The 12,050-nt window shown below is 39.2% G+C and overlaps 1 protein-coding gene across 2 annotated transcripts; it reads right to left on the bottom strand.

Moving 5' to 3' along the window:
• Nucleotides 1-6,211: 6,211 nt before the first annotated feature.
• On the bottom strand, nt 6,212-11,577 carry smlr1 (small leucine rich protein 1). Of its 2 annotated transcripts, none has more exons than XM_089118300.1 (3): nt 11,449-11,577; nt 10,317-10,565; nt 6,212-8,090 (listed from the first exon to the last, which is right to left on the bottom strand). In XM_089118300.1, exons 2-3 carry the CDS (start codon nt 10,438-10,440, stop codon nt 7,987-7,989), a joined length of 228 nt encoding a protein of 75 aa, XP_088974426.1. In that variant the 5' UTR covers nt 10,441-10,565; nt 11,449-11,577; the 3' UTR covers nt 6,212-7,986. The 2 variants fall into 2 exon arrangements, with proteins under 2 accessions (XP_088974426.1, XP_088974425.1); XM_089118299.1 differs by having other exon boundaries at nt 6,213-8,093; nt 11,449-11,571.
• Nucleotides 11,578-12,050: the final 473 nt, after the last annotated feature.

A 12,050-nucleotide genomic window follows, 5' to 3' on the forward strand; every position in this document is an offset into this window, starting at 1 on the left:
TCCCTAATCTTCTCAAAACTCTGGATTCTGATAGAGGGCCATGAGACTTAGACCTGAGTGCAACAATGGAGGCTCTAGACCCTTCCAGAGCTGAGATATCGAAATTCAAAATTTCGACCAGAAAAAAAATGACAGTGTTACCCCTTACGTTTTTTTTTTTTGGGCGAAAAATTAAGTATCCCCAATCTTCTCAAAACTCTGGATTCTGATAGAGGGCCGTGAGCCTTAAACCTGAGTGCGAAACTGGAGGCTCTAGACCCTTCCAGAGCTAAGATATCGAAAATCAAAATTTCGACCAGAAAAAAAAACGACAGTGTTACCCCTTATGTTTTTTTTTTGGGGGGCGAAAAATTAAGTATCCCCAATCTTCTCAAAACTCTGGATTCTGATAGAGGGCCATGAGACTTAGACCTGAGTGCGAAACTGGAGGCTCTAGACCCTTCCAGAGCTAAGATATCGAAAATCAAAATTTCGACCAGAAAAAAAAACGACAGTGTTACCCCTTATGTTTTTTTTTTGGGGGGCGAAAAATTAAGTATCCCCAATCTTCTCAAAACTCTGGATTCTGATAGAGGGCCATGAGACTTAGACCTGAGTGCAAAAATGGAGGCTCTAGACCCTTCCAGAGCTGAGATATCGAAAATCAAAATTTCGACCAGAAAAAAAAACGACAGTGTTACCCCTTACGTTTTTTTTTTTTGGGCGAAAAATTAAGTATCCCCAATCTTCTCAAAACTCTGGATTCTAATAGAGGGCCATGAGACATAGACCTGAGTGCAACAATGGAGGCTCTAGACCCTTCCAGAGCTGAGATATCGAAATTCAAGATTTCGACCCGAAAAAAAAAAACGACAGTGTTACCCCTTACGTTTTTTTTTTTTGGGGCGAAAAATTAAGTATCCCCAATCTTCTCAAAACTCTGGATTCTGACAGAGGGCCGTGAGCCTTAAACCTGAGTGCAAAAATGGAGACTCTAGCCCCTTCCAGAGCTGAGATATCGAAACTCAAAGTTTCGACCCGAAAAAAAAAATGACAGTGGTACCCCTTTCGTTTTTTTTTTTGTTTTTTTTCGGGCGAAAAATGAAGTTTCTCCAATCTTCTCAAAACTCTGGATTCTGATAGAGGGCCATGAGACTTAAACTTGAGTGCAAAAATGGAGGATCTAGACCCTTCCAGAGCTGAGATATCGAAAATCAAAATTAAACCCGTAAAAAAAACGACAGTGTTACCCCTTACGTTTTTTTTTTTTGGGCGAAAAATTAAGTCAAATTCAAAGGGGGCGATGGCGGACCACACTTTGAGAATTACTGCAATACACCCTTGAACTCAACAGATTCAGTGGCTCAATTGATAAAGCGTTGGGCTTTAATCAAGAAGATCTGAGTTCAAATTCCATTCTTGCTTACGTTAAATTGTTGTGATTATATCAAACAAAGTGGCCAAAACAACATTTCTTCAACCCGGTATCACGACAAGACGTGAAATAATCACGTTGGTCCACTTTTGAAAATGTGTAGATGTCACGGTTTAAACCCCCTCAAACGTGAAACTTACACTTAAACTGAAACTTACCATCACGACCTATTGGTTTTCATTAAACCGAGAAAAATGGAATTTTGTTTTATTGACGATCACTGAGAATTATTTAAAATGCAAAAAACATTTATTATTTTCAAGGTGAAAAGGATTCATTTTCCTCGATCCACGGCGAAACAAACGTCTAAATGTCACATTTTTAATGAAGCAGCCTAAATAGTCCACTTTGGAAAATGTGTAGATGTCACGGTTTAACCCCCTCAAACGTGAAACTTACACGTTTGCGTTAACACGCTCCAGTGGAGAGATATCCAGATGTTTATTCGCCTCTGCCATAACCATAGATATATACACTAGACCTCACCTTGGGGGTCTAAGCATGCGTCAAAACCGCCGCCATCTTGGAACAGGGGTCTTGTCATAGGAAGTAGCTATAATGCTGCTATCTCTGCCTTTACTTCAAATTCATTGATGGTGGCGGACTTTTGTGCAGCGTATGATGTTCACGGATTAAATCTAAACTAGAAAGAATGTTTCAAAAAAAAAAAATAATTCTTTCTGGAATCAATGATAAATACATGTCTGACCGTTGGAACAAACCAAAAAAACAAGAAAAATCGCATTCATGATGATTTATGGTGATTTACTGTGTCTACTACATTGACGCTGATGCATTAAAGTGGAGGGGCTCCCCTGTTTCAAGATGGCGGCTCTATTGACGCATTCGTTCCAATGAACTTCCGTAGCCAAGGTGAGGTCTAGTGTATATGTCTATGTGCCATAACGACCTATCGGTTTTCATTAAACCGAGAAAAATTGAATTTTGTTTTATTTACGATCACTGAGAAAAAAAGTGCATCTATCCATCATAAAAGTGCATCTGTCCATCATAAAAGTGCATCTATCCATCATAAAAGTGCACCTGCCCATCATAAAAGTTCGTCTGTCCATCATAAAAGTGCACCTGTCCATCATAAAAGTGCATCTATCCATCATAAAAGTGCATCTGTCCATCATAAAAGTGCATCTATCCATCATAAAAGTGCATCTGTCCATCATAAAAGTGCATCTGTCCATCATAAAAGTTCATCTGTCCATCATAAAAGTGCATCTATCCATCATAAAAGTGCATCTGTCCATCATAAAAGTGCATCTGTCCATCATAAAAAGTCCATCTGTCCATCATAAAAGTGCATCTATCCATCATAAAAGTGCATCTGTCCATCATAAAAGTGCATCTGTCCATCATAAAAGTTCATCTGTCCATCATAAAAGTGCATCTATCCATCATAAATGTGCATCTATCAATCATAAAAGTGCATCTATCCATCATAAAAGTGCATCTGTCCATCATAAAAGTGCATCTGTCCATCATAAAAGTGCATCTATCCATCATAAAAGTGCATCTATCCATCATAAAAGTGCATCTGTCCATCATAAAAGTGCATCTGTCCATCATAAAAGTTCATCTGTCCATCATAAAAGTGCATCTATCCATCATAAAAGTGCATCTATCCATCATAAAAGTTCATCTGTCCATCATAAAAGTGCATCTGTCCATCATAAAAGTTCATCTATCCATCATAAAAGTGCATCTATCCATCATAAAAGTGCATCTGTCCATCATAAAAGTGCATCTGTCCATCATAAAAGTTCATCTGTCCATCATAAAAGTGCATCTATCCATCATAAAAGTGCATCTGTCCATCATAAAAGTGCATCTGTCCATCATAAAAAGTCCATCTGTCCATCATAAAAGTGCATCTATCCATCATAAAAGTGCATCTGTCCATCATAAAAGTGCATCTGTCCATCATAAAAGTTCATCTGTCCATCATAAAAGTGCATCTATCCATCATAAATGTGCATCTATCAATCATAAAAGTGCATCTATCCATCATAAAAGTGCATCTGTCCATCATAAAAGTGCATCTGTCCATCATAAAAGTGCATCTATCCATCATAAAAGTGCATCTGTCCATCATAAAAGTGCATCTGTCCATCATAAAAGTGCATCTATCCATCATAAAAGTGCATCTGTCCATCATAAAAGTGCATCTGTCCATCATAAAAGTGCATCTGTCCATCATAAAAGTTCATCTGTCCATCATAAAAGTGCATCTATCCATCATAAATGTGCATCTATCAATCATAAAAGTGCATCTATCCATCATAAAAGTGCATCTGTCCATCATAAAAGTGCATCTGTCCATCATAAAAGTGCATCTATCCATCATAAAAGTGCATCTGTCCATCATAAAAGTGCATCTGTCCATCATAAAAGTGCATCTATCCATCATAAAAGTGCATCTATCCATCATAAAAGTGCATCTGTCCATCATAAAAGTGCATCTGTCCATCATAAAAGTTCATCTGTCCATCATAAAAGTGCATCTATCCATCATAAAAGTGCATCTATCCATCATAAAAGTTCATCTGTCCATCATAAAAGTGCATCTGTCCATCATAAAAGTTCATCTATCCATCATAAAAGTGCATCTATCCATCATAAAAGTGCATCTGTCCATCATAAAAGTGCATCTGTCCATCATAAAAGTTCATCTGTCCATCATAAAAGTGCATCTATCCATCATAAAAGTGCATCTGTCCATCATAAAAGTGCATCTGTCCATCATAAAAGTGCATCTGTCCATCATAAATGTGCATCTATCAATCATAAAAGTGCATCTATCCATCATAAAAGTGCATCTATCCATCATAAAAGTGCATCTGTCCATCATAAAAGTGCATCTGTCCATCACAAAAGTGCATCTATCCATCATAAAAGTGCATCTGTCCATCATAAAAGTTCATCTGTCCATCATAAAAGTTTGCCTCCTCGATAGGCACCGGAGACCTTACGGCTGCAACTCTGAGCAGCCGCTTCGACAATGTAGGTAGAGAACATGATCCACTCGGACTCAATATCTACAGCCTCCCTCGGGATCTGGTCGAGGCTCCTCCAGAGGTGGGAGTTGAAGATCTCCAAACGTTTCCAGCAGACCCTTACAGTACGCTTCGGTCTGCCGAGTCTGTTTAGCTTCCTCTCCCGCCATCTGATCCAACTCACCACCAGGTTGTGATCTGTTGACAGCTCTGCCCCTCTCTTCACCCAAGTGTCCAAGACATATGGCTGCAGTCAGATGAAACGACCACAAAGTCGATCATCGACCTACGCCCTAGGGTGTTCAGGTGCTGCATGCACTGATGGACACCCTTTTGCTTGAAGATGGTGTTCGTTGTGGACAAACTGTGACTAGCACAGAAGTCCAATAACTGAACACTACTCGGGTTCAGGTCAGGGGGGCCATTCTGTCCCTAGAGCTAGTTTCCATGTCCAGGGATCGGGTTGTTGAGGCCCCCGCCTTCGACTGCCGCCCGATCCTCTCAGCACAGGCCCCTTACGGTCCCTCATGAAGGTGGTGAGCCCACGGGAAGGAGGCCCCACGTTGCTTCTTCGGACTGAGCCCTGCCGGACACCGTGTGGGAGGCCCTGCCACCAGGCGCTCACATACTGGCTCCAAGGTGGGGCCCCGGCTGTCCTTGTTTTCACTTCACTCATAAGGTTTTTTGAACCGTTCATGGTCTGACCCGTCGCCTAGGACCTTGGGAGACCCTACCAGGGGCATATAGCCCCGGACAACATAGCTCATAGGGTCGTTCGGGTACTCAAACCCCTCCACCACGTTAAGGTGGCAGTGCAAGGAGGGGTTGATTAGAATCACTTTTTTTCTATTTCAGTTTATTCTAATGGGGATTTGTTATACCCTATATGAAGAGTTCAGATGCAAAAGCCTCGAAGTGCCATTTGAAATTTTCTTCTAAAATTATCATTTTTTATCAAGCTTGTATATTTAAGTTCAGTAATTTCACTTAAATGACAATGAAGATTACCTATTAATGGTCATTTAAGTGAAATTACTGAACTTAAATACACAAGCTTGATGAAAATGGTCATTCTAGAACCAAATTTCAAATGGCACTTCGAGGCTTTTGCATCTGAACTCTTCATATATACATTACACATACAGTATTTGAATATATGAGTTTCAATACATATAACACCAATATAATGGTTTGAATAGTATCTACTTATTATGGGAGATGTTCATTTGGACCAACATGTTTCAGGTGGGGATCATCAACATTTGCTTCTTAGACATCATAAAGACTGTAAAAGTACAAAAGTTAGAAAACATATATCAATAGGGTCCTGAGGACAGGAGTTCCAGTGATCCAATGTCACAATTTATTTGTACATTTTTTGGTGTTCATTTGAGTGTTTATGCACTATACATCATCTAATCATGACTTGATGATGAATTTAGGGTCTCAGGTATATCTACCATAAGGGAGCGCGTCTTTTTCCACTCGTAGAGTGGGAGCATTCGTGGAATTTCCAGAGAGTTGGGGGCATCAAATTCAGGTTTCACCTCCTGTATCATGATCCCACCGGTCCAGTTCACCACATTTGAGCCATGAATGTTTGTTGTTATTTTGTTCAGATTGTCCCACTCGAGATGAAACACATTCCCTCACCAGTAGTAATAATAATAATAATGAAAGTATAATTAATTAATTATTAAGCATAACATTTTTCTTTTCAACTTAACAGAAACCTGGAGAGACCATTATCTGCCAGTTAATGTGGGCTTCCATAACGCTAAATGCTCTTCACCAAAGACCTTTCTAATTGTGTGTTGGTGCATGGTGTAGGCTATGTATTTGTGTAGTTAGTTTAAAAATGTATGATAAATAAACCTCACATTACCAGTGAATCCTAATTACATGATGTGATTTTTATTTAATGCATATTTTTGAACACGTTGTATCTTAAAATGTATTATTTAATTAAAATATCTATGTTATACTTTTAATGTGCAACAATTGACGTTGGGAACAAGCTCAACATGTGCTCAACAATAATTTACATAGCCAGTTATGAAAAATGGAGGAGATTTATCAAATCGAAAACTAAAGGAGAAAAACAGACTGCCTATAAATGTGCTTTTTTGGATATCCAGGGTGGCAACCAATATAGCCAGAAAATACATACATGTGACAATATTTCAGGTGGGGATCATCAACATTTGCTTCTTAGACATCCTAAAGACTGTAAAAATACAAAAGTTAGAAAACATATATCAGAAGGGTCCATAGGGGAGGAGTTCCAGTGATCCAATGTCACCATTTTTTGACATTTTTTGGTGTTTATTTGAGTTTTTATGCACTATACATCATCTAATCAAGACAATCCTCATATCTATCAATTCCTCATGCAAAGACGAAGAGAAAATGGGGTAGATTGTCTGTCTGTAGGATGTATTGTTCAGATTCTATGTAGGTTTAAAGTTTTCATTTTCCGCAGCCAAAAATCAAGCACGGACACAAAAGATGATACAAAAAAATCACATATGGGACAAAAAATGGCGCGGGGAACATCAAAATTCCTTTTCTAGACACCTTAAGGATTACAAAAAACTAGGTTAAAAAAATATATCTTTCGGGTGCAGGTGAACCCCCCCTTCCTACCAGACTAATAAGTACTCGTTCATTCGACTTTTGCCCTATAATCTATATTGAACTTGCGGAATCAACAATAAAATCTATGAATAGCAGGTGAAAGAGACACATTTAGCCGTTTAGCCCCATAGACTCCCATTCATTCTGCACTCGCCCGTGATCACCCCCAGTGGAATTCTAATGGAACTGCAACCAAAATGATACACAACGGGGCTAATAGGAAGTGCCAAGGCTCTCCGTTAGACGGGCTCTGCTTACACAGACCGTTTTCAAAAGTTTGCGTTTCCAAGCGTCAAAACGCCGTTGTCATGTAAACGAATGCCCAAAACACATGAAAGTTTTACGTTGTAAACGACCCCTGAAGTCTAAAAAATTAACCTTTGAATCCCCCCTGAGGAATGTGCAGATTGTTGCCTCGCTGTGATTGGCTGTTGTGGTCAGAGGATCGACAGTGGGGTGAGGGTTATCGGGTTACAGTGTCTTTAATGTTTTTCCTAGGCATTGTGCTGAACAGAGTCCAAATATGAGTGTGTGATGTTGAACTTTCACCTGTGCATTCATGTATACCTTGTGTCACAAACATCACTTATTAATAAGCGGATACAGTTCTGTTGATGGAGAGGATCTGGTGAACTGTCTGTGAAGATCTGTCCTTTCTCTGTGGCATCACACACACGTGGACTGGCTTCACACACTCTGCTGATAACCCTCCTCTAGTTATCTGAAGGTACGGTCCACACAATCTCCATCACATTGAGGCTTTCTCCACATGCCGGGTCAAACTGCTGCTTTTGAGTTCACGTTTGTTTCTGTTACATTGATCAGACAAGAGAGAGATCAGCCATTGTGTGTTAACTCTCAGACCGTAGCGTTCTGGATCCCAGCTGTGTCTCTGATCACAGGTGTGTGTGTGTGTGTGTGTGTGTGTCAGGTGCGGCTCCTCGTCTCCGTCCGCCGTCTGTGGCGAGGCCTGCTGTAACTGAGCTGAGACGCGGTGTCTCTCGGGTCTGTGGTCATGGCCAGTTCTTCCTCTGCTGGAAGACACAATCAACACAAACTCATGAGCAGTCGAAGTCTTGAACACACTCCACAGAAGACAGTTCAGATTAGGCTAGTTTACTCTGAGCTGGTTCATCTCAAACTAGTTTACTCTGAGTAGGGTTGGGTATTGAGAATCGAGTATCGATTGGAACTGAGACTAACTTTTCGTTTTTCCCGGAATCGTTCAAAAGTTAAAATTTCGATTCCTAGTTTCGATATTCACAGTCCGCCGAGCGGAAGAAGAAACCGCTGAACAACACCAACGAAGAAGCGTCTACCGGAAGTGTTGGCATAACCACGCGAGTCGAACATGAGTAGCTTACGTCGGCGATCCAAAGTGTGGCTTCACTTTTCTAAAAATAACGAAATCTCGGCAAAATGCAAAATTTGTGACAAAAGGAGTATTTTTACAGGAGGATTATTTCCTTCAGAAAGGCCGTTGGTTAGCAAGGTTAGCTAAACTTTTTTGACCCTGCCTCTTAAAAGAATCAGAATCGAGAATCGTTAGGAACCGGAATCGAAACAAGGATTCGGAATCGGAATCAGAATCATTCAAATTCAAACTATACCCAACCCTAACTCTGAGCTGGTTCAGCAGGGGCTGGTGGTAACTCCTCGAATCTTTTGGGAATCGCTGCTAGTTTCTCTGTAGTTTTCTGCTTCACACACACTCTTTCATTGTATGGTGTGATCAAACAGCATCTCTAATGCTTCCTCATCCAGACACTGAGGGGATTTGCTTGTCGGGTGTTTTTAGCTTTATTATTCACATCTGAGCTGTCACATATTATTTAATTTTTCATTTTTAATTACACATAAGAGGGATGAGAAAATATGAGGTTTTCTCTTTGATCGAGGGAAGAAAAAGAAATAAATGGTTTCACTTTAGAAAGAGACGGTGTAGAATTTATTTGTGTGTCCAAAATTGTTAACTTTATTTTACAGTGTTTTGTTATGTTACATATAGAACTAACTGTATATTACGCATAATAACATGTTAATAACCTTAAGCCAAAGCCTAATAGTATGTTGTTATTGTTCTCTTTAAATCTATAATTACACTGTAACTAAAACACCTTAATATAAAGTGTAAATTTCCGATTGCTGTCTTAAGATGATGATAATGAATGATGAATAACAACATACACGACTGGGAAGGTGGTAATACTAGATGTGAAATACAAATCATATGACTGCATTGAAAGATGTTTGTTTTAGTAAAATCACTTTTGATGTTTCAAATACACATTTTTGTTGCTTTAAACACACAACTCAATGTTCATAGTTATTCAGCCTGAGAGTTATGATGGGAATACAGATTGAAGGGGGATTTACATTTATACACATTTATAAGAAATCGGAATATATAAATGTAAATCATGATTTACATTTATATATTCCGACTTATAACTATATTCAGATTTCATATAATTATTTCCTGTTGGGCTCTTTATTATATGTATACATTCAAAAGTTTGGGGTCAGTAAGATTGTTTTTTAAGGAATATACTTGTATTTATCAAGGATGCATCGGTATCACTTTACTATAGCTTTCATTAGTTAACATGAACTATAATAAACTGCACTTCTACAGCATTTATTCATCGTAGTTCATTTCAACATTTACTAATACATTATTAAAATCAAATGTCGTATTTGTTAACATTAGTTTATGCACTGTGAACTAACATGAACAAACAATGAACTAATGTTAACGAAGATTAATAGTAGTAAATGTATTGCTCATGTTAGACATTAGCCTACATTAACTAATGAACTTTATTGTAAAGCGTTACACCACTCATTAAATGCATACAGAAGATTATATTTCAAATAAATGCTGTTCTTTTGAACTTTCTATTCATCAACGAATCCTGAAAAATACAAATGTACGACGGTTCCCACAGAAATATGAAGCAGCACAACTGTTATTTTCATCATAATAATCATAAATGTTTCTTGAACATCAAATCCTCATATTAGAGTGATTTCTGAAGGACTATGTGACTCTGAAGCCCGGAGTAATGATGCCGAAATTTCAGTGTTCATCACAGGAATAAATTACATAGAAGACAGATATTTTAAACTGTTTTTTTACTATATTTTTTGATTAAATAAATGCAGCGTTGGTGAGCAGAAACACTGTAAACACCTCAGCGACCCCGGACTCTCGATGGCAGTGTGTACTGTACACTGTGTGTGTGTGTGTGTCTTACTGTGGCGGATCCTCCAGCTCAGGTGAGCGATGATGAGCAGCAGGAGCGCCGACACGGGCAGGAAGATCCCCGTCCACAGGAACCACCCCGGGACCCGCTCCAGGAACGCAGCCGGAGAGGACATGCTCTGCTCGGCTCGGGATCGGGGCTGTGAGGTAAAGCTGAAACCCGTGATGATTTAGAGGGATTTACAGCTGCTGGTTAATGCTTCACTGACTGACCTCTGAACTCCAGATCTGCTGCTTTTCTCTGTGTTGTTATCAGAAGAACACATTACATCAACAAAGACAAACACACGAACAGAATTAGGATGAAGTTCATAGATGACTTTATTCTGAACTGTTGTGATTGAATTATCTGTGAAGCACACATTGAGCCGGAATGGACGGCAGGAACACAAGTGGAAGAGTGTGGGCTTGTCTGTGTGATTATAGCCTACTTGCAGCCTCTGATAAAAGGAAACGCTTTAATTGGACATGTTTTATTGGAGACCAGTGTTCAGGTCGTCCTGATATTGAGATCCGATGAAACACACATGAGATTTGGAAATGATTTATCATCCCAGTATATCGAGTCTGACGGAGCGTCGGACGTGTTTCTGTTCGTCACTGCTGTTTTCCTCCGTGTGTCTTCCGTTTTAATTAGATGAGCACCTTCATTTTCATGAAGATTAAAAAGCCTTGATCATGTGTATTTTGTGCTCTTGACAGCTTCATTTACATACGGTGGCATTTGATAAACCGGCCCAATGCAGCTTTGATCTCTCTCTCTCTCTCTCTCTCTCTCTCTCTCTCTTCATTTCATTTCTTCTGGTGTCTTTTCCACTGCAGAGATCAATGTTTTTTCTTGACTGTCCATAGAGATCAGAGCGCCTCCACTGATTAGGCCTATATATCAGTCCAGACTGATTAAAGTTAAACAAATTGTGTTTTACATGTAGACTATACACTCGGTTCTCTGTTTGCATCATGATTCTTGCTAAATTGGGTTTGCTTTGCTTTCTCATGCACTTACTATAATTTGAGGTCTAGGTAAACACTCAAAACAGCCCTAATAGACTCAAAGCAAAATCTAAATTTTCTTGACCTTGTGTTAACATTATTTAGTGTACTGTATTATATTTCATGCTCACATTTATTAACGATGGCCTCACTCGATGTCCTTCCTTCTCTGATTGATGGTCTCTTTTATCAAATACAAGTCTTTCAGTACAGACGTCCTCCTTCAGCTCGAGCTTCACGTGTCTTTGCTGTGAAGTGCAGGTTTCATAAAAAAATATTTCTTTAAAAAAAAGAATACAAAATGTATGGGTTTCACTTAAGGCAAACGTCACAGTGAAAGATTTATTTAGTGAAAGGATTTATGGAAATGAATGAACCAGATGAAATGGCTTTTATGTCTCTGTATGTTCCCGTCACTCAGCTGTGCAGTTGGTGGCTACAGCTTTTCATCATGGAGTTTTGTTTGGTGTCATTCCTCCAGACTGGAAGAGGATTTGTGGACTGAGATATACCGAGAGCTGCTTCCAGGTGCCCGACTCCAGTGATTCATCATTCAAGAATGACATAACTGGGCGACTGCTTTTCAACTGATCTGATTTGGCTCCATATTTCAAAATTAACTAAAGGATAAAACTTTTGGTTGCCAAACACAAGTTTAATAACTGGCAAATAAATTGGGGAATGGGGAAATGTACCTCACTAATGATGGCACTGTGTTCATTCACCCTAACAA

This window comes from Pimephales promelas, chromosome 13 (assembly GCF_988280905.1).
Source record: "Pimephales promelas chromosome 13, fPimPro1.hap1.1, whole genome shotgun sequence".
NCBI lineage: Eukaryota > Metazoa > Chordata > Actinopteri > Cypriniformes > Leuciscidae > Pimephales > Pimephales promelas.